The 20,833-nt window shown below is 38.9% G+C and overlaps 1 protein-coding gene across 3 annotated transcripts in view; it reads right to left on the bottom strand.

Moving 5' to 3' along the window:
- OPRM1 (opioid receptor mu 1) overlaps nucleotides 1–8,258 on the bottom strand; it is a 37,989-nt gene extending 29,731 nt beyond the window's left edge. For 2 of the 3 annotated variants that reach the window (XM_006093868.3, XM_023758183.1), the window contains exon 1: nucleotides 1,830–2,582. In XM_006093868.3, the coding sequence (XP_006093930.1) occupies nucleotides 1,830–2,125 (296 nt within the window). In that variant the 5' untranslated portion in view covers nucleotides 2,126–2,582. Of the gene's footprint in view, nucleotides 1–1,829; nucleotides 2,583–8,205 lie in introns of those variants that run through there. The other variant, XM_023758184.1, reaches the window with a different exon arrangement.
- Nucleotides 8,259–20,833: the final 12,575 nt, after the last annotated feature.

Raw genomic sequence — 20,833 nt, 5'->3', positions numbered from 1 at the left:
AGTTGAATTAACCAAAATCATGATTTGCCACTCTAATAAAAAGAAATTATACTGGTTAGAGACATCCAGTGGTATTGAACTAATAAATAATCTGTCCTTGGAAAAATCATTTATATTTTCTGTGCCTCAGCTTACTCACCTAGCACTGATAATCTCTAGAGTCCCTCTTAAGTCCTACAAGCTTATGATTCCATGGATTTTCTAAGGAAAAGGAGAAATATATTTTCCCTTCATCAGGCAGGCCTTTATGATTTCTATTATCATAACTGCAAAGTGAGGTTCAGTGTTTATCTTTGATATGAATCTTTGTATTGGATTACATAAGTGAGTTTTTATAAAATAAAATGTTTATAAAAACAAATTCTTTAAAAAAAGCAAATGTTTACAAAAATAAATTCTTCCATTGATTGTCTCCCTGCATTACCTTCAGTTGTTAGCTTTCTTCTCAATAGATGGTGCTGTTTTCTCAGAGACGCTACTTACTCCTCATCAAAAGATCAGGGAAATTAGTATCACTCTTTAATAATCATTAATTAAAGAAACCAGCCCTCTAAGTAGAAAGACTCGATTACAAGCAGTATGCAGTACCTAGATAATGAAAGCATAATGGGGAAAATAAACTGTTAAGCGATAAAGGAGGCCTGCTGAAACCTGCAATATTTGCTGAATAGATGGAGCAAATATTGTAGCCAAACATAAAAATTCCATGTTCATTACATACATAGAACACATAGGACCCCGAGTAGGAAGAAAATCTTAAATCAGGAACCATTTTAAAGTGTAAAAATAGTGATCCACTTTAACAAAAGTGAATCTGTAGCATTCCGTATTAACATGCATGATTTGAACACACGCATCAACACTAATACAATCGACCTCGATCTCAGTGAATCTTGAGAGCTGGCACACTCCGTGCCAACTCAGCCGGGAGCACCTGGGAAACAGAAAATGGACCTCAAACTCTTTCGAAAAAATATCCCTGGATAAAACCACTTTTCATCTCTGAAGAGCAAACCATTACAACATCCTTTGTAATAGTATCTAATCCAGTTTCATGCTGCTTTTGGTCCCTTCTAACTGGTTGCCCTTTGGAAGCCCTGAAACAGACATATCCTGCACTTTTCCTGAACCCAGTTCGGCTCTGACTGAATCAGCCCCCAGCAGATCCGCAGCTGCTGATTGAAACCTGGCAACACAACCGTCATATTTGTTACAACAAAGCAACACTGTGGAGAGACACAGGAAAACTTCCTCTATGATTGTGGCTGCAGGTAGAAGGAGTGGGGTAAGGGCTGCTATGAGGAGGGAGGCAGGGTGGGGACATGGTGCAGCCGGCTCTACAGAAGCCAGCATGAGCAGGGAAGTTGCCAAGGTTCATCTCTGGAAAGGACTGAGTAGGAGACCTGGCCCCCCAATTAGAGGAAATAAACTAGAATTCTCCCTCCATTACTCACAAATTACTGTTTCCAGAGCTTCTGCCTGAAGAAACTGTGGGAGTGTGCCCAAGAGTCCTCTTGGCTTAGATTAAGGGCGCTCCAAGCTATTTTTTTATTTTTTATTTTTTATTTTTGGCCAGAGCTTCATAGCTTTTACCAAAGCAACTTCTCTGTTTCTGAAATTTTGGATGTTTCTTTATCAGTGGGGGAGGGGGGAATAGAAAAGTAGGCTTTTGCACTCAAACAACCACCCATCTGTTGCCCCCCATTCTCCCCTGTTTACCTCCCTTTTCTCATCTTCCCACCAAACACTCTACCTTGGGGCTCAGGTGTCCCTTTGTGCCCCCCCTTAGCAGCTGAAAGCTCCGTTCGGAGCTCAGGCGCCTTTCTTACCTGACAATCACATACATGACCAGGAAGTTTCCGAAGAGACCCACCACGCACACGATGGAGTAGAGGGCCATGATGGTGACGGCCGTGATCGTGGAAGGGCTGCTGGTCGGAGGGCACAGGCTGTCGCTCCCGCTCAGCGCCGTGCGGTTCGGACCGCACGGGTCGGACAGGTTGCCATCCATGTGGGAGAAGTTGACCCAGGAACCCGGGTTCGGTGCTGCTGGGGCGCAACTTGCAGAGTGCGCGAAGGGGTCAGAGCAGTTGCCGGGGTTCCTGGGGACGGCGCCGCTGTCCATGGTGCTGACCGCCGGCTGGGACCACGTTGGGAGGTCCACCGCGAGCACAGGCACTTTTCAGGAGCTGCGCGCCTTAGCAGCTTCCTCCAGCCGCTGCCAGGGCTCCTGTGATTTCTTAAAGAGCCCAGCCCTGGCGAATCCAGGCAGGAGCATCAGGCAGAAGGGGAGAACTGAGCATCTGGCGTTTGTTCTCCTCTGCTTGCAGCCCTCTCCCACCACATGAGCACAGGCACTAGTCCCCAGCCCCACACCGCTGGAGGGAGGGGGAGGGAGGGCAGTGCGGGATCCAGAGGCTGGAGGAGAAAGAGGGGAGAGAAGGGGTGGATTTTGCGCACAAGCGATCCAAGGAGTTGTTCTCCGCACTCGGCACTCTGTGCAACACCTCTTAGGAGGGGCAGGACGGAGAAGGGAGTTGGAGGGAAGGCGTGGAGAGTGAGGCAGACAGAGTTAGTTTCTGACGGCAGAAAAGCACAAGAAAGGGGGCTGACATCACTATTTTCCCAGCGCCGGTTTCTCTGTAGACATTGGCCTCAGACAACTGGAGCAGCCCTTACTCCCCAGCCGCTTCCGTCCCTACTGCCTATCGCAATCATTCGGGTGCAGGGGACACAAATCCCTCTTCTCTAGTCTTCCTTCCTGCACATTCACGAACAGGGAACTGTGCCTTTCACATCACCAAATGGGAATTTCCAACCCTGCAAACCTGCCTGAAGTGAGAGTGATTCTTTCTCTGAAAAAGAAATGAGAAACATGCAGTAAACTTCTGTGAAGGAAACCTATTACGTTTCCTCCTTAGTGCCTAGGTTTCTCCTAGAGTAGAAGCTCTAGTTGCATCTGATTTATGTCCGGTGGGGAAGAGGCACCAGGGCTGGTTACAGAAATCTGGGGGTTGGTTGTGGCATCCAGGAAAGTCTACCAAAAATAATGCTTACCCTCCGGGTCTTAAATCTCATAGATCCATTTGGAATTAATTACTCATTTTACCTCCAGACCTCCTGTAGGGACATGTGCTACTCAGGAGAACCGTGTCAAAAACCAAACAGCATTTGAGTTTACTTGGTCTGTTTTCTTGTGTAGAGATTCCAGGAGGAACCTCATAGATATCTTAACTGGAGTGGCCCACGCCTGGTCGAGGAATACTGATACATTTTAACATGTGCTACCTCATTTCCAAGTCCATAAACACTTCTATCTTAGAAATAGATTTGTAAATCAATCAGGAGTAAGGTGGCTGTTTTTATTTTTTGTAAAGTTCAAACTAATTCTCAGGTTATTCTCATTTTCATACATGTGTATATTTGTGTATGTATACATATTTGAACAATAAGTATTGGCACTAAATACTACAAATTACTCCCAACTGGTTGTAGAAAGTCATACTCTCAGGAGCAGAGAGTGGGGTGCGTTAGGAAGCTTGGAAGGAACATTTAATTCTAATACCACTTTTATCATTCTCTGGAAAACAGATAACTCATAGGTAAACTCTGCTTATCATAGGGTACTTTACCAATGTGCAGTATTTTTTAATCCTTTTATATTAAAGGGAATGCCTTCAGCAACAAAAGTCTACAGAGAGCTCCTAGAAACTAATAAAACACCTGACCACATTTTGCCCTATGAACTAATATCAGTTCACTCGCATTGAGCTGAAATCTGTCTGCCATTGTTCAGTCTTTTGAGGACACACAGAATCAGCCTAAGCTACATCACGTGAACAATAAACGGGTACAACATAAATAGCCCTGGCCTTGGAGTCGAATCATTTGTGAATCTAAGATTTGTCACTTTTTAGCTATTTGAGTTTGGGTGTGTTTATTTACCTCACTGGGTGACAGTATTTTAATCAGTAAAAAAAAAAAAAAAAAGATTGATACCTCATATATCTGTTAGCAGGATTAACTGATATACACACTGGAATAATAGCTGTTTAATAAATGATAACTGTTACTATTATTACATTTCATGTATTTGAAAATAACAAAATGTTTTCTTCCACTAGTTAAACATTAGCTTCCTAAGGCTGTTTCTTATACGCTGTAGTTTTGGGTTCTTTCAATGGCTTTGCCTCTTTTCTATTCACATGGCTTATCTATCTGCTCCTACAGTACAGCTCCAGAGCTAAGAACAGTGCCCTAAGTTCGGCCTGACCAATAAAAACTGAGCAAGATTATAAACTTCCTCTTTCTACCAATACAGTTATTGGAAGGTCCCACTTGCCCCTCCCCCTTTTTAAAGCCACATTGCTCTCTTGACTCTCCTTAGAGTGAGTATTGGCAAAATTCCCTAAACATGATCTGGCTCAGTTTGACAATTAACTTATTAAAGATGTACTCTGGACAAGGTGTTGAAGTTTAAAATGATAGATTCAACTGTTTTTGAACACAGGAGCTTGCTTTTTATACCTGATGAGTCATGTTTTTCCTCTCCTATACATTTATGGTTGTTTTGAATTTGGGTGTGTTTATTTACCTCACTGGGTGTTGTCTCAGTACAACAGTAGAGGGTTTCTTATTTTAAAAGTATATCTTGTTAGATGCAGTTCACGGTTCAAATCTAACAAGATCTTTTGGAATGGTGATTGTCATCTTTTCTGTGCATGTTTCCTACTTTATATGTTTTATTTACCTCCCCAGCTTTATACTCTAGAAATAGGTTCCTGAGGGTAGGCCTGTTCACTACCTAAAGCACAGTGGACTCCCTCTTATGTATGTAATTAGATATATAATATTTTAATTTAATTAACACATAATTAGCATATATTAAAATGAGAGCTATGGGCTGAATATTTGTATCCCCCCCAAATATATAAGTTGAAATTCTAACTTCCAATGTGATGGCATTAGGAGATTCCCCCCTCCCCCATTAGGGGGTCTTTGGGAGGTAATTAGGTCATGAAAGTAGAGATTTCATGAATGAAATTGTTTTACTTAGAAAAGAAACTCCAGAAAACTCTCCAGCTCTCTTTCCACTGAGGGTTAATGAGAAGAGAGCAGTCTACAACCCAGAAGAGAGCCCATACCAGAATCGGATGGTGCTAGCATCCTTGTCAGACGTCTAGTCTCCAGACTTTGAGATATAACTTTCTGTGGCTTTGAAGCAACTCAGTTTATGACATTTTGTTATAGAAGCCTGGACTGACTAAGATAATAACATCATCTAAAATAATCTGGGTGATTTTTTAAAAAAACCACTTTTATGAATACTTTAATAACATTTTTAAAAATTCAGTATATTCCACTAATCAGCCAGAACTTAAATGTACCCACAGATAGACTGGCTGTGTGACTTTTCCTCTAGAATTAGTCAAAGAGCAGCCAATTACCATTGCCCTTTACTGGAAACATTATTTTTCAGTCTATTTTATAACAAATACTATTGTATGGATTAGGCATTTGAACTTTGTGCTTCAACTATATATTTTAATTGAAATTTGATGATTTCTTTTTCTATTACCCTTTCTTGAGTTTTATTAGAGATAACTATTTCTCAATTTTCAATGCAGGATTTTCTGAAATTGTTGCAAGTATTCGCTTAAATTGCACTAACATCTATATCTCAGTAACTCACATCTATTCAATGTACAATTTGGGAAAATACAGAACAAATTTAATTTCTCTTTCAAATATCTTAAGATAGCCTTGAGAAACCCAGGGAAGAGCTGTTATAGAAATAACCAATTAATATCACCTAATATATAGTATAAAAGATCTCAAATTGTAGCTTCTATTACATCTTAATTGCCCTATCGGGTGTCTTCCCTTTTCTCCATATTTGCACATTACCTACCAGAGTGATCTCAAGTCTGCTGTGAAATCTCAGGTCTCTTGTGAAAGGAGGTGAACTGTGCATACATGAGTCAATTTACTACAAGCCTAGTTATTTTATGTAAAATAGATTCCAGCCGTATAATGTTTAATTTCCTTTATATGTTATCTAACAGAAATACATGCCTTTTTGTTGATAATTCTTGCTTAGCCTAGATTTTCTATTTGAAAAGCAAAACAAAAATATCTATCAGTCAAAATTTAACATTGATATCAAACCCATATCATACATTTTTTCCCCATAAAATATTTGCTTCAAAGCAATGCAGTTAGTTATAACTAGCATGGAGCAAGGCAACTGCTAGAAGTTATTGCTCTTTCTTAAATTTCAAAACATATTGGCTTTAGTTATTCATGTAATTGCCATCATCCCACACTTATTTTGACAGCTTACTTTTTAAAAAAATCCTCACCCAAGGAGTGAGGATATTTTTCCCCCATTGAGTTTTTGAGAGAACGGAAGGGAGAAGTGAGGGGTAGAGAGAAAAACATTGATGTGAAACAGACACATCGATTGGTTGCCTCCCACATGTACCCCTACTGAGGATGGGGATCGAACCTGAAACTCAGGTATGTGCCCTTGACTGGGAATCAAACCCACAACCCTCCCGGTGTGCAGACCAATGCTCTAACCACTGAGAAACAGCTTACTATTTTTTTATTTTTTTATTTATTTTTGAGACTGGCTCTTAATGGACCACATAATTCACAGCTATTAATGTGGAATATGGACAATGACTGTATCTATTTATTTAAAAGCTACCAAAAATTTTTTTGAAAAGAAAACATTGTTTTCAAGTAGTCTACACATGGTTAGAAAGGAAAACTAAAACAATTATAAAAGTTATCGTGGTCAGAATATGTTTTACTTCTTCTTGTATCCATATAATTGAGACGTGTTACTAAAATTCAAATTGCTTGGCCTTAAGATGTTTGTGTGTATGACCATGCATAAATGAATGCACACACACGCACACACTTAAGCATACATCCATAAAGTAGTTTATATTCATATTGAAAAACCACACTTTTGTGAAACTTTTCATCTGTTGAAGCTCTTCTCTCTTCTCTTTTGCCTTTAGTTCATTTTTTAAAATTTTAATTCCTGTGGCTAGGAGGCCTACATTTCCCTATGTTTTCCAAGCTTCCAAATGCATCATAAAGTTAAGAAATAACCACAGGAATTCTAAAATGATTCCTACAAAGCTATACTTTGGCATAAAAATCACTTATTCCATAGCCACTTCAAGAAAACACAAACATGCACACATACATGCCTTATCCTTTGATTCTCAAGGTTGTTAATTACTCTTTTGTGTTTGCTGTCCCTCATCTGTCTGCTCTTCCATCAAAAGGACAAGGCAGAAATCGTAACATTCAAAAGATGAATAGAAACAGACTCATAGATACAGGGAACAGACTGACAGCTGTCAGAGGGGAGGGGGCTTGGGGAGTTGGCTGAAAAAGGTGAAGGGATTAAGAAAAGAAAACAACAACAACTCATAGACACAGACAACAGTATGATGATTACCAGAGGGAAAGGTGGGAGGTAGAAGAGGGTAAAGGGGGGATAAATGGTGATGGAAGGAGACTTGACATGGGGTGGTGAACACACAATACAATATACAGATGATGGATTATAGAATTGCACACCTGAAATCTATATAATTTTATTAACAAATGCCGCGTCCATAAAGTCAATAAAAATTACAAAAAGAAAAGAAACACACAAAAGATGAATATTAAGTAGCTCTTCCTCCTGCTCCTTTAGCAAATTCAATAAAAAAAAAAAAGGCTTCTACAACAAAACATGTCAGCCCCGTCTCCCCTGGACCATGCTGTTTCAGTAATGTGCCTTGTACTGCTGTGTTTCTGCCACAATCTGAGCAGATATCAGACTTCTATGCTCCAGGTTTCCAGGAAAGATTCTGATGGGATGCCACGGCCACTTCTCATAGAATGACATTTATTGCACACAAAAACCCCAAGAACAAGGGGCTGCAATTATAGAAAAGTCAGGAGTCTCTGTCATCACAGAGCAACCCCGTTCTGCCACATCTACTTGACTGGATTTTCTTGTTCGTAGGAGGAAGGACAATTGGTGCAGGTAAAGTCATGCTCTCTGGCTCACCCAGCTGCTCCTTCTTGTTTGCTTTCCCTTCTCCCAGCGTGTTTTTAGAAGGCAGACGCGGTGTAGGCTTACAATAGTGCGACAGATCACACTTCCCCTCAGTTTTGTGGAGTTTCCAAATGAGCCTGGAAACCTTCCCAGCTTTGGTGCTGACGGGTTTAGTCATCATCCTTCTCTTTACAGGAAGGCAAAACTTACTGGAGGGTGGGTGGGAAAGGCTGAAAAAACAAACAAATAGATAAGCAGTGACGGGCCAAAGATGATTTTGTCAGGATTTAAAAATTAAAACCCTAGAGGTCTATTTGTTCAGATATAAGACAAAAGTGGCTTAGAGTGATTTGACTGCGAAGCATCTTTGTTCACTAAAGTCACTAGGAGCACTATTAAAAGGGTGACCTTGCCACAGAGGAAAGGACCATTCTTAAGAGAAGGCAGTATAATAATGGTTGTCATTCACTGAGGTCTATGGTCCAAGCACTTTTTAAAAAAAATGTTTTTATTGATTTTAGAGAGAGAGAGGAATTGAGATGGGGAGAGAGAGAGAGAAGGAGAGAGAAAGAGGAACATCTGTATGCCTCCTACTGGGGATCTAGCCTGCAACCGGTGCATATGCCCTGACCAGGAATTGAACCAGCAGCCTCTGGGTGCATGGGGCGAGGCTCATTCAACTGAGCCACACCGGCCAGGGCAGGTCCAATCACTTTTTAAACTTATTTAATTTTCATAACAATCCTATGAAATCAATATTATTATTATCCCCATTTTATAGGTGGGAAAACTGAGACAGTAGAAGAAGTAACTTGCTCAAGTTCACAGAGTTAACATGGAATGGAACTAGGTATCTGACTCAGGCAGTCTGATTGCTAGCTTACCTTCCTAACCACTCCCCTCTACTGCTCTAGTCTGCTATATCTTTGCGAGCACTGGCTTTCGAATTGAACAGCCGGGACTTCGTCCCTGGCTCTGGTACTTAACCAGCTGTGTATCTTTGGGTAAGATATTTAACTTCCACAAGCCTTAGTTTCCTCATCTGTAAAATTAAAATGATAAGGTCAACCACGTTGTGTTTAATAGGAATAAATGGAATTCACTTGGCATTTACTTGAAGCTGTTAAATGAAAACAAAAAGTCCCTTAAATTAAATGTTATGTTTTCATATTAAATAATAAGATAGTTTCTTGACTACTCCCGTTCAACTACTCGCTCTACCCATTCTTCCAACTGTGCTCACTTATCTACTCTCTGTCTACCCAGACCTTGCCCCCATGTGGGAGAAGAACTAAAGAACTCTTATATTTACTGAAAAAAAAATTCTCATGTTTGGAAAAAGGTTGGCCTTTTTTTTTGCAGTAAAATTGCAGGAAAAGCACATCTTGAGGTTCAATCTGAGGTCACTCTCTCTGTCTTTGGTCTGCTAGAGCTTAGTTTTATACAGTTAGAGAAAAAAGCTTTCATATCAACACACATCATATGAATTACTGCAATTTTACAAGAATCTGCATAAAAAACAATTTCTTCTTGTTAAATGAAAAGGATATTTTTGGTTGGAGAGTTGTTTTGTAAAACTGTGTTGGTACTAATGAGTTTCTGCAATAGGTTGGTTTTGCACAAATATTGATAGACAGAATGGCTTTTGACATTTCTGTGAACTGCCAGAAAGCCTTCCCTCCTTGATAATGCTAGGCAGCTTTGCTTTCCTTCTCTAACTTATTATATGCTTCAAATTGGTACCATGGCAAATGTTCAGGGTCTATTTCAGTGACAAGAGTGAGGCACTATGGTTTCTAACCTACATTCCTGACCACTTCCCTCTACTGCTCCATTGTGCTATATCTGTGGGAGCCTTGGCTTTGCAGTTGGACAAGCTGGACTTTGACCCTGGTGTGCGCGTCACACACACACACACACACACTATAGAATCACCTATCTTTCAAATATCTTTCTTGACCCCGTGTTTTCCTCTATTTATCACCTCACTTCATTCATTTCCTTCAAAACCATTTTTGCTAAGGTATTTGTCACACATGCAGCTCTATTTTCTCAATTCTTACCTCTTTTTAACCTATTCAGTCTGTCGCTTCTTGTGCTTCACAAAAAATCTTAACAAGATTGTTATTGACGTTTAGAACTAATTGATGCATGTATTTCCTCAACCTACTTGCATTGTTCTTCTTTTTTTTTTTAAATATATTTTATTGATTTTTTACAGAGAGGAAGGGAGAGGGATAGAGAGTTAGAAACATCGATGAGAGAGAAACATCGATCAGCTGCCTTCTGCACATCTCCTACTGGGGATGTGCCCGCAACCCAGGTACATGCCCTTGACCGGAATCGAACCTGGGACCCTTGAGTCTGCAGGCCGACGCTCTATCCACTGAGCCAAACCGGTTTCGGCGCATTGTTCTTCTTAAAACATTTTTCTCTCTTAGCCCTTATGACCTCGCACTGTCCCCTTTTCTCCCCCTTCCTTTTTGGTACTCCCCTTCTCTGCCTGAAATCTAGATGTTGGAGTTTTTTGGTGATTGGTCTGAGTTCTCCAGAAAAAGGGTATCTATCTATCTATCTATCTATCTATCTATCTATCTATCTATCATATTCCTATCTTCATCATCATCATCATCTATCTGGTATTGGCTCAATTGATTATGAAGGCAGAGAATTCCCATGGTCTGCCATCTGTAAAATACTCAGGAAGACCAGCTGTGTAGTTTGAAAGCTTGAGAAACAGAGATGCTGAGGACAGGAGAATCTCAATAGTTGGACAGAGAGTTAGAGGGCAAATACTTCCTTTCTCCTCCTTTTTGTTCTATCCAGGTTTCCAGCGGATTGGATGATGCCCATTCACATTGGGAAGGCAATGCACTTTACTAAGTCTACCAATTCAAATGTTAATTTCTTCCAGAAACATCCTCTCAGACACATCCAGAAATCTTTAACCAGATCTAGTCAAGTTGATTCATAATATTAACTATCACACTTGAGGATAAATCTTAGGTTCCCCTGATTACGCTCTCTCCTTAGGTGAGTTTCTCCAGTCTCATGTCTTTAAACATAAACTAACATTCTAACAACTATCAAAATTATATTTCCATTTCAAGCTGAATTATTTAATCAGCTGACTACTTAATACCTGCATTTTGATAGCTCCTGGACATTCCAAACGTATAGAGCCCAAAACTGAACTCCTTACTTTACCTCCAAAACTTTTTTGTCTTAGTCTTTTTCTACCTCAGTAAATGACATAATTGTTAACTTAGTTGCTTAAACTAGCAACTTGAGACTTAATGTTGGTTCCTCCTACTCCCGTATCCCCACATAGGCATCCATCAACAAACTCTCTAGTCCAGTGGTTCTCAACCTTCTGGCCCTTTAAATACAGTTCCTCATGTTGTGACCCAACCATAAAATTATTTTCATTGCTACTTCATAACTGTAATGTTGCTACTGTTATGAATCGTAATGTAAATATCCGATATGCAGGATGGTCTTAGGCGACCCCTGTGAAAGGGTCGTTCCACCGCCAAAGGGGTCGCGGCCCACAGGTTGAGAACCGCTGCGTCAAACACGTAGTCATCACCCTCTGCTTCTCCATCACTACCACCTCAGTGAATCTCACTCTCATTCTCATCTGGATTCCTAAATTAGCCTCCTACTTTATATCTTTGTTTCTACTCCTTTCTTCTTCCAGTTGATTATACAAACAGAGTTAGAGTGATATTTTAAGAACTTGAAGATGATTCTGCTATTTCCATGCTTTAAACTCTTCAATGACTATTGCACTTAGGCCTCTGTGTGGTTGACTTCTGCTTGTCTTTCAGCCTCATCTGGTTCCACTCTCTTCTCTTCCTGCAACCACAGGGGCATCATTTCATATTCTTGAATGCACTTAGTTTGTGTCTCTTAACCTTTCAGAACAAACATAGCTCTCTGTCAATTCCCTTTTGTGCTATTTTTGTAATTGATTCTTTTCATTCAGAAGGTCACTTTACATGGTACTCTCTTAGATAGGACATCCCTATATTATCAAAGTTGATTATTTTGTTATTCTCTAGCATGGCCCCTTGTTAATTTTCTTCATAGCACCATGCACCAGATTTGTATTTAAATATTTACTTCTTTACTTGCTTGCTATCCATTTCTTCACTAGATTATATACTCCATTAGTACAGAGACTTGTTGTTTTTGTTTCATGTATTATAAACTTAGTGTGTCACATAGTGCCTTGACTCAATAAAAATATCCTAAGTAATGTCCTGGCCAGTGTGGCTCAGTTGGTTGAGCATTATCCCATGCAACAAAAGTTTGCCTGTTTGATTCCTGGTCAGGCCACATACCCAGGTTTCGGTTTGGTCCCCGGTTGGGGTGTATTCAGGAGGCAGCTGATCAATGATGTTTCTCTCTCTCTCTCTCTCTCTCTCTTCTTCTCCCTCTCCCTCTCCCTTCCTGTCTCTCTAAAATCAACAAAAACATATTTAAAAATATCCCAAATAACTATGTAAGTTAAATGAAATGGAAAATTGCTTTGAACTATGGGTGTGTGTCAGCATTCCTTAGAACAAAGCAAACTACAGAACAATTATAGTTCTAGAATTTGTGACATGATTTATGAGCTTCCCAAGTTTACATTTATTAAAACCTTTATGAACTTCAACCCACATACAATATGAAGTCCATAAAGCAGCAGTAAAAGGGAAGCACAACCGAGCACTGCCCATAGTCTCTGCTTCCCCAAATGATTCCCAGAGTCAGAACATCACTCTAATATTTTTCTCACTGCAGAAAAATGTGCCCATAAGAAATGAGAGCTATCTAGTCACTCCATTTTGTGAAATGTGCTTTCTTTGATGTGGCTGATCGGAGAATTAATAGGCCATAGCAGTTGAGAAAATAAAAGGAGGGGCAGACTTAGATGCCTTTTAATGGAAGAAATCTTTCTTCTTTCCCTTTTTCATATATGAAATGAAAAATAATATTAAGGAAATATCAATCTTTACTATTCTCAATAATCATCCATATTCTTGCACCAATAGTTAAATACTCGGGCAGAATCAAGGTAAACTATGTCATATTTAGGATTCTTTTCTTATTTGTGATCAGTATTTTGTAAATTAAAAGTCTCAGTTCTGGGACTTCTGCTCCCAGTGGAGATTCAATAAAAGGAACTAAAGTGAACCTCTGAAATAACTATAATATAAATGAAAGTGGTTTTCAAAATGTTGAACATCTGACAATGGAGGACAGTGATGCCTGGGAGATGGGAAACAAACAAGGTGAACTTGAATATTGCCCCAACTTCCTGCCTGGAGAAAGTTCCAAGGCTGCAATACATAGAAAACCCAGACAACACCTGAGCAGGTAGAGCTGGTAGTCCATGGAGGCCAAGGTGACTTGAGTTGGCCGGGCAGAGTATAAGAGAAAAGAGAACTGCATATAGAGATAGCTGCAGAGTTCCCACTGAAGTCATTAGGTGTGTACTGATAAGTACATGCATCAGAGAAACTGAGACACAGGAAGAACCACCTAAAGGATTAGAGAAAACAATACTTTAACTGGGGTTAAGAATAGGTCCTATTCCCACCAGTCAGAGTGGAAAACCTCTTAATTCATGGGGCATCAAGAAAAGTCCTCAAAAGACTTTAATCTCAGTAGTGGGGAAAATTCACCATAGAGTAAATATTGCTCTGGTTATGTCTAAAAATGTTTAAAAGAAAGATCCAAAATAATTATACTGTTTCCAAGTGATTTATCTCTGTCCCAGAATAAAGGTAAAGAATATTTATAGAAATACAAAAATATCCAACATACAACAAGGTGAAATTCATAACATTTGCATATAGTAGAAAATTACCTGGTATTCCAAAGCACAGGAAATATGATTCATAAGGAGGAATAAAAGTAAAAATCAACTGAAACAATTTCAAAATGACACACATGACAGAGTTAGTAGATAAAAATATTAAAATAGCTATTGTCATTATAATCCATGTGTTCAAGAAACTGAGGAAAGATTGAACATATTAAGTAGAGACATAAAAAAAATCTCCCCATATCAAACTTCTCAAGATGAAAATGACAATGTCCAATATGATGAACACAGAATGAGAACAATAGATTATACATTACAGAAGGAAGAAATCGGTGACCTTGCAGAAGTTATCAATAAAAATATTCAAAATGGAAATTGAGAAAAAGAGTGAACTAATTAAAATTAACATCAGAGGGTTGTGGGAAAACTTCAAGCAGATATCTGCATCTACATCTATATACATATATATTATATATTATATAGTATAGCATTATATAATGAAGCCATCAGAGGATAAGGAAATAAGAAAAATATAAAACAACATAAAAATGATAGAAATAGATTACAAGTAAAATAATGAGAAAATATACCACAATAATACAAATCAAAAGAAATCTGTGGTGGCTATATTACTATCAGACAAAATAGGTTTTAGAATTATTATTACCAGCACTGAAGATAATGATTGTGTGATGCTAAAGGGTCAATTATTTAAGAAGACTTAGCATTCCTAATTATTAATGCATATAATATCAGAGCCTCACTGTATGTCAAGCAAAAAATAAAGACTGCAAGCACTACAAAGAAGAGCAGACAAATCCAGCTGAATATTTCAACACCTCCTCTCAATATTAATAGAAGAGTAGACAGAAAACCAGTAAGGATGCAGAGAACTTTAATAATATGCTCAACTGCCAGGGTGTTTCTCAGCATCTAGAAGGGTTCAGGAATCTGGAGAAAGGCTGTGAGTAAATTAATAAAGAGACTAGACATGAGATATAAATTTGGAAGGCATTCTTGGGGGGGCCAGGGAAGGCTTAGCTTTAGTAACTAAATTCTCTGAATCTCTGGACCCCTTGCTTTTTATTAACACAAATTGCCCTAAGGCAAAGCAGATATACATATCAAAGGTAAAGTTTGGTAAACAGTAAGATTATCAGGTTGGGGGAACTGCCTTTGGCTGTTCAGCTGTTTGGCCAGCAGCAGGTAATAACATGTAGATTTTCAGGTTTGGGGAAATGCCCTCAGCTCTCTGGCAGCAGGCAATAATATGTATCTTCAGTCCTGCTGAAGCCTCAAGGTTCACCAACCTTTTGATGAACTTCATGCATTCATGACCTGCTGGAATTAGCCCCCAGCACTCAACCAATTTGAAATAATTTATATTTATAGAGAAAGCCCTTGAAAAAGACTAAATTGCACAGACTAAAGAAGTAGTTAGAGGAAAATTTATAACATTAAAGTTCTACATTAGAGAAAAATATACCTCAATTTTCACTTCAAGATACTAGAAAGAGTAAATTAAATAAATCCAAGGCAAGCAAAAGAAAGGAAATAATACAGGTAGGGGGAAAATCAATGAAACAGAAAAATAATAGAATTAATGAAAACAGAGGCTGACTTTTGAGAAGAATAAAATCACAGGAATGTCACTTCCCTTCCCAATCCATGTACCTTTGTCGGTTTTTAAATATTAGATAAGAGTACTTTTAGAATACTTTATCTGATGCCTCCAGAAAGCATGTTTGCCATTTGGCTGACAGAAATGAGCATTGTTGTCAGTCTTGTGTGAATGTCAATTATCCTCCCTCTAAGCCTTGGTATGGTTCTTTCCCCAGCCTCCGATCTTTTACTCACTCACATGCGCTGCTCAGTATGATGTCAAATACGCAAGAGGGTCTTCTGCAGAGTTCAGGATTCTTATTCTGTGCAGTCCTCTTCTTTCTAGAATTATGTCTGGTGAACTCTAGCTGCCTTGCTTTCCTTGGACTCTTACCTCGTCTCCTCACAACTCAAATTCTCTACCTAGGCTCGTCCTTCCCCGCGTGGTGGCCTGGAAATTCTTTCAGGGCCAAAAGCTGGGGCACTTATAAGGCTCACCTCATTGCATTTGTCAGAGATCACTGTCCTTTCTGCCATTTGTCTAATGTCTTGAGACATTGTTTTATATGTTTCATTCTTTTTTGATGCTTCAAAAGGGAGAGTTAATTAAGTCCCTAACAGCGATTTTCAATTCTTGTGTGCCACAGGAATTTTTAAAACATGCAATGCCTGACTATTTAGTCAGGGGTACTGACCTCTTTTCCCTTAGATTGAAAAATAAAAATGACAACACAACAATAGCTGTCCAGTGTGAAAGAATCAAAAATCATACTTTTTTTGTTTGTGTGTGCCATGAGATGAAAAGGGCTGAAAATTGCAGCTTTAGTACTCCATTTGGCTAGGCAGAGAAGCTTGAATTTTTTTGCTATATTCGTATTTATGTTTGTCATATTTGTGCTTTTTCTTTGTACTTATTTGTACCTGAATTTTTTTGATCTTTTCAAATAATTTGTGATTTTAACTGTGTCGTTCCGTTACCTCCCAAGCAGAATTAGAATTTATACACCCTTCATTTTTTCCCTTTTTGTGGCTGCACTAACAGTGGCAGTTAAAAAGTGTTTGATTGGTACAGAATACTGACAGGACCTAGAATAAAAATAATTAAAAACTATACTTTTGTGAAGGAAAACCCCTATTCTGTAAAACTACTGTTTGGAATTCTCTGCTATTCTTTGGACCGCCTCTTATTCTGGAAAAAATAACTTTGCTTTCTAGCCTGCCTGAATAGTGGGGGAGATAAACTTAGCTGTCTGACCTTGTAGGCCAGAGACTAGATACACCCAATGCCATGCCAGGTGCATTTTTTAATTGATAGAACTGTGTAGTTTTCAAGGCCGCTGCCAGCAAGCGCACAAAGGGCTGGCTCTTCCATAAAAAGGGAAGTTCTGCTTGTAGCTTTGCTTAGAATTTGGATTAATTTCCCTAAGCCCGCCACGGTGAATAAAGTGTAACTCCAAACTCTCAGAGCATTGCTTGGTTCTTGTCCGGTTTTTCTTTAACACTTTTTTTTTTCAGGAAAAGAATGCAATGTAACTATTTGGGACTAAGTTAAAGCTCCAAGACAGTAATTCCCCAAGTGCTTTGTGTATTCAATATTGGTTTGTAACCATAAGATACCAAAAAACACATGGAAATCAGTCAATGTATAAATGAGAATGTGTTCAGAATAGAAAACTCTTGTAGGTTTTTAAAAATTTCACATTTCATGCTGCTATTGTTTAAATACTTCGTATCATCTTGATTTGATTTTAAAACAACTTCAGGCAACTGGTGATACATATAATAAGTTAAGACTTTCAATGCTCTCTAGCCAAAGACCATCTGAAATATAACTGTAGTTGAACAAGTTGCATTTATTGCTTGTTTCAGTAAGGGAAGATGTATACCATCAAGAACTGTGAGTCAATTCAGTAAGAGAGTTTTAGAAATAACTTTTAAAAATAAGATTTGGACGTGGGCTTATTTATATTGAAGAGGGTTGAGGAATCCCTCTTGGATTGGATGCTGTCAGAGAATAATTCAGGGGGTAATTCTATCTTAATAAATCTTATCTAAAAGGAAGCAGATTAGATGGAGGCTAAAATTTCCACCATTCTTATTAGCCAGGATAGGGGATGTTTAGACATCTTTGTTGTTTAGACAATGTTAATATTTTTGTCTGTATTAAGTCGTGATTATTGTCTTGTTTGTGTCTTGATCCATCAGAGTCTCAGATTGGCCTTGTCTGATGTTGATGTTGTCTGAAAGAAGTTACATTAGTTCATAGGAGAATGCCAGGGTTTAGCTATGAGTTCCAGATTAGCTGCTGGCCATCAGGGACTGATTTTCGCTTTCCCAAGATAAATGAACTTGGTAAGATAAATTAATCACAGAGCAATTAAAAATAAGAAAAGCTCTTAAGCCCAAAGAATGCACATTATGCAAAATGTGTGCCATTGTATTAGTCAGATATTCTCCAGATAAACAGAACAAAAACTTGGTTTAAATTTCTGTTTAAATGGTTTATTTTATGGAATTGGCTCACATGATTATGGACACCTAAATGTCCAAAATCTGTAGGGTGGGCTGGCAGTCTTAAAGCTGGAGACTCCATAAGGCCAATGTTTCAGTCCAAGTCTGAAGCCATCTGCTAACAGAATTCCGCATCGCACAGGGGAGGTCTGTCTTTCGTTCTATTCAGGTCTTCAACTGATTGGATGAGGCTCACCCACAGAGAGCCATCTGTCTTAAAGGTTAATGTCATCCCCAAACATCCTCAGAGAAATATCCAGACTATTGGCTGACCACATATCTGGACACCATGGCCCAGTCCAGTTGGAACAAAATTAACCATCAAAACCATGAAATATGATACACTTGCTAGAAAAGGAGCATAAACCGTTATTTGTTTCTCAGAATCCAATAACTAGTTTCTCTGCAGAAGTACAACTCATCCTGTTGCTGAGATCAGAGGTACCTTTCCCACTGGGTTCTCATAAAATGATAGACAATTCACATGGTTGTTAATAAAGAAGATGTCAGTCTGTTTTTGAAACATTACAGTCATGGGTGTACTGCGTTAGAAACATGCCCCACTCTGGTCCTGTAACTTCTATTTATATTTAGATATATCACCACATGCCTGAGACTGAGGTTCTACCGGAGAGGCTGCCCTGGTTCTCCACAAGTCAGCGTGGCTTGTCAGACGTCTGAAACGGATGATGAAAATATCTGGACTGCTCTCTCTAACCTTTAATACTAAACACAGTACAAACACAGAGCATGATGTTTCTCTGAAAGATGAAGCCAATTTTGAAGTAGATTCTGTAATTAGACTTCATCAGTGTGAGCCAGATTGATCACGTTTGGCAGATAATCAGATCAAATAAGTGTGGCTTAGAAATTGTCCAAAAGAATAACTATATCTTCTAAAGTTCCTCAAATATTCATGGGAGAATAAGTGTTTTGATAAAAGTTGAGAAGCACCTGTTCCTGGCTATGGTGTGAGAAGCAGTCTATGCTTGGGGCCAGTAATCATTTGAGACCTTCCAATAGGAAGCAGTGAACTCCGTTAGAACATTTCACACACCCACCCTTACTTTTGTTATTTTGCATTGAGGCTAAATCTCTTGCTTTGTTCTTACATTGCTATGGACCTCTTTCTCATTCCATTGGGAATCTTCAAACTCCTTTTGAATAGAGAGCCCATCTTTTATTCATTTTGCAGTAGTGGCAAGCACTACAAAGGCATTTCAGAAACAGGAGACATCTAGCACTTAAAGATAGTATTGATGTAGTCCCATTTGTTTATTTTCTCTTTAGTTTCCATTGCCCTAGGAGCAGTATCAGTGAAGAAATTGCTTCAACATATGTCTGAGATTTTGCTGCCTGTGGATTCCTCTAATATTTTTATGGTTTCCCATCTTATGTTTAAGTCCTTTATCCATTTTGAGTTTATTTTTGTGTATGGTGTAAGTTGGTGGTCTAGTTTCATTTTTTTGCATGTGTCTGACCAAGTTTCCCAGCACCATTTATTGAAGAGACTGTCTTGAGTCCATTGTATGTTCTTGCCTCCTTTGTCAAATATTAATTGAGCATAGTGGTTTGGGTCGATTTCTGGGTTCTCTATTCTATTCCATTGGTCTATTTGCCTGTTCTTGTGCCAGTGCCAGGCTGTTTTGAGTACAGTGGGTTTGTAGTTTACCTTGAAATCTGGTATCGTGATTCCTCCAACTTTGTTTTTTCCCCCTCAAGATTTCTGTAGCTATTTGGGGTCTTTTTTTATTCCATGTAAATTTTTGGAGTATTTGTTCTAGCTCTGTGAGATATGGATGATCATCTGAGAGATGCAAATCAAAACAACAATGAAGTACCACCTCACACCTGTCAGAATGGCTATCATCAACAAATCAACAAATGACAAATGCTGGCGAGGATGTGGAGAAAAAGGAACCCTCGTTCACTGCTGGTGGGAATGCAAACTAGTGCAGCCACTGTGGAGAACAGTATGGAGTTTCCTCAAAAAATTAAACATGGAACTCCCATTTGACCCAGTGATCCCACTTCTAGGAATATATCCCAAGAACTCAGAAACATCCATCAGAAAGAATATATATGCACCCCTATGTTCATAGCAGTGTAATTTACAATAGCTAATATTTGGAAACAGCCTAAGTGCCCATCAGCTGTTGAGTGGATTAAAAACCTGTGGTACATCTACACAATAGAATACTATGCAGCTGTACAAAAGAAAGAACTCTTACCATTTGCTACAGCATGGATGGACCTAGAGAGCCTTATGTTAAGCAAAATAAGCCAGTCAAAGAAAGATAAATATCACATGATCTCACGCATATGTGGAATATAATGAACAGCATAAACTGATGAACAAAAATAGACCCAGAGACGTAGAAACATTGAACAGACTGTCAAACCTCAGAGGAAAGGTAGGGGAGGGTGGAGATGGGGAGATCAACCAATGAACTCATATGGATATATGTGCATCACCAATAGACACAGACAATAGAGTAGTGAAGGCTTGGAGGGAGAGGGTGGGAGAGGGCAATGGGGAAAAAAGGGACATATGTAATACTTTCAACAATAAAATATAAGAAAAACCAGAAAAATGACAGCAATAGGGATAAAAATGGTTTCGTTTCCTTTTGCTACTAAAAGGAGCAGAGAAATGTCTTCAAAATTGGAGGTAGTTTTGCAGGAGGACTTCTAAGAAAAGGAAGATGTCCCACGTTCTCAATGTCATGACAATAATCCAGTAACAGAGGAGATCAGTAGGGTAACTTCAGGCGCTATGACAGGGGAGATGAGTAGGTAATTTCAGGAGTGTAAGATCCAGAACACAGGGGGAG

This window comes from Myotis lucifugus, unplaced genomic scaffold (genome assembly GCF_000147115.1).
Source record: "Myotis lucifugus unplaced genomic scaffold, Myoluc2.0 scaffold_125, whole genome shotgun sequence".
Lineage (NCBI taxonomy): Eukaryota > Metazoa > Chordata > Mammalia > Chiroptera > Vespertilionidae > Myotis > Myotis lucifugus.
Note: the sequence above shows the minus strand (reverse complement) of the source record. Positions and strands in the feature narration are given on the sequence as shown.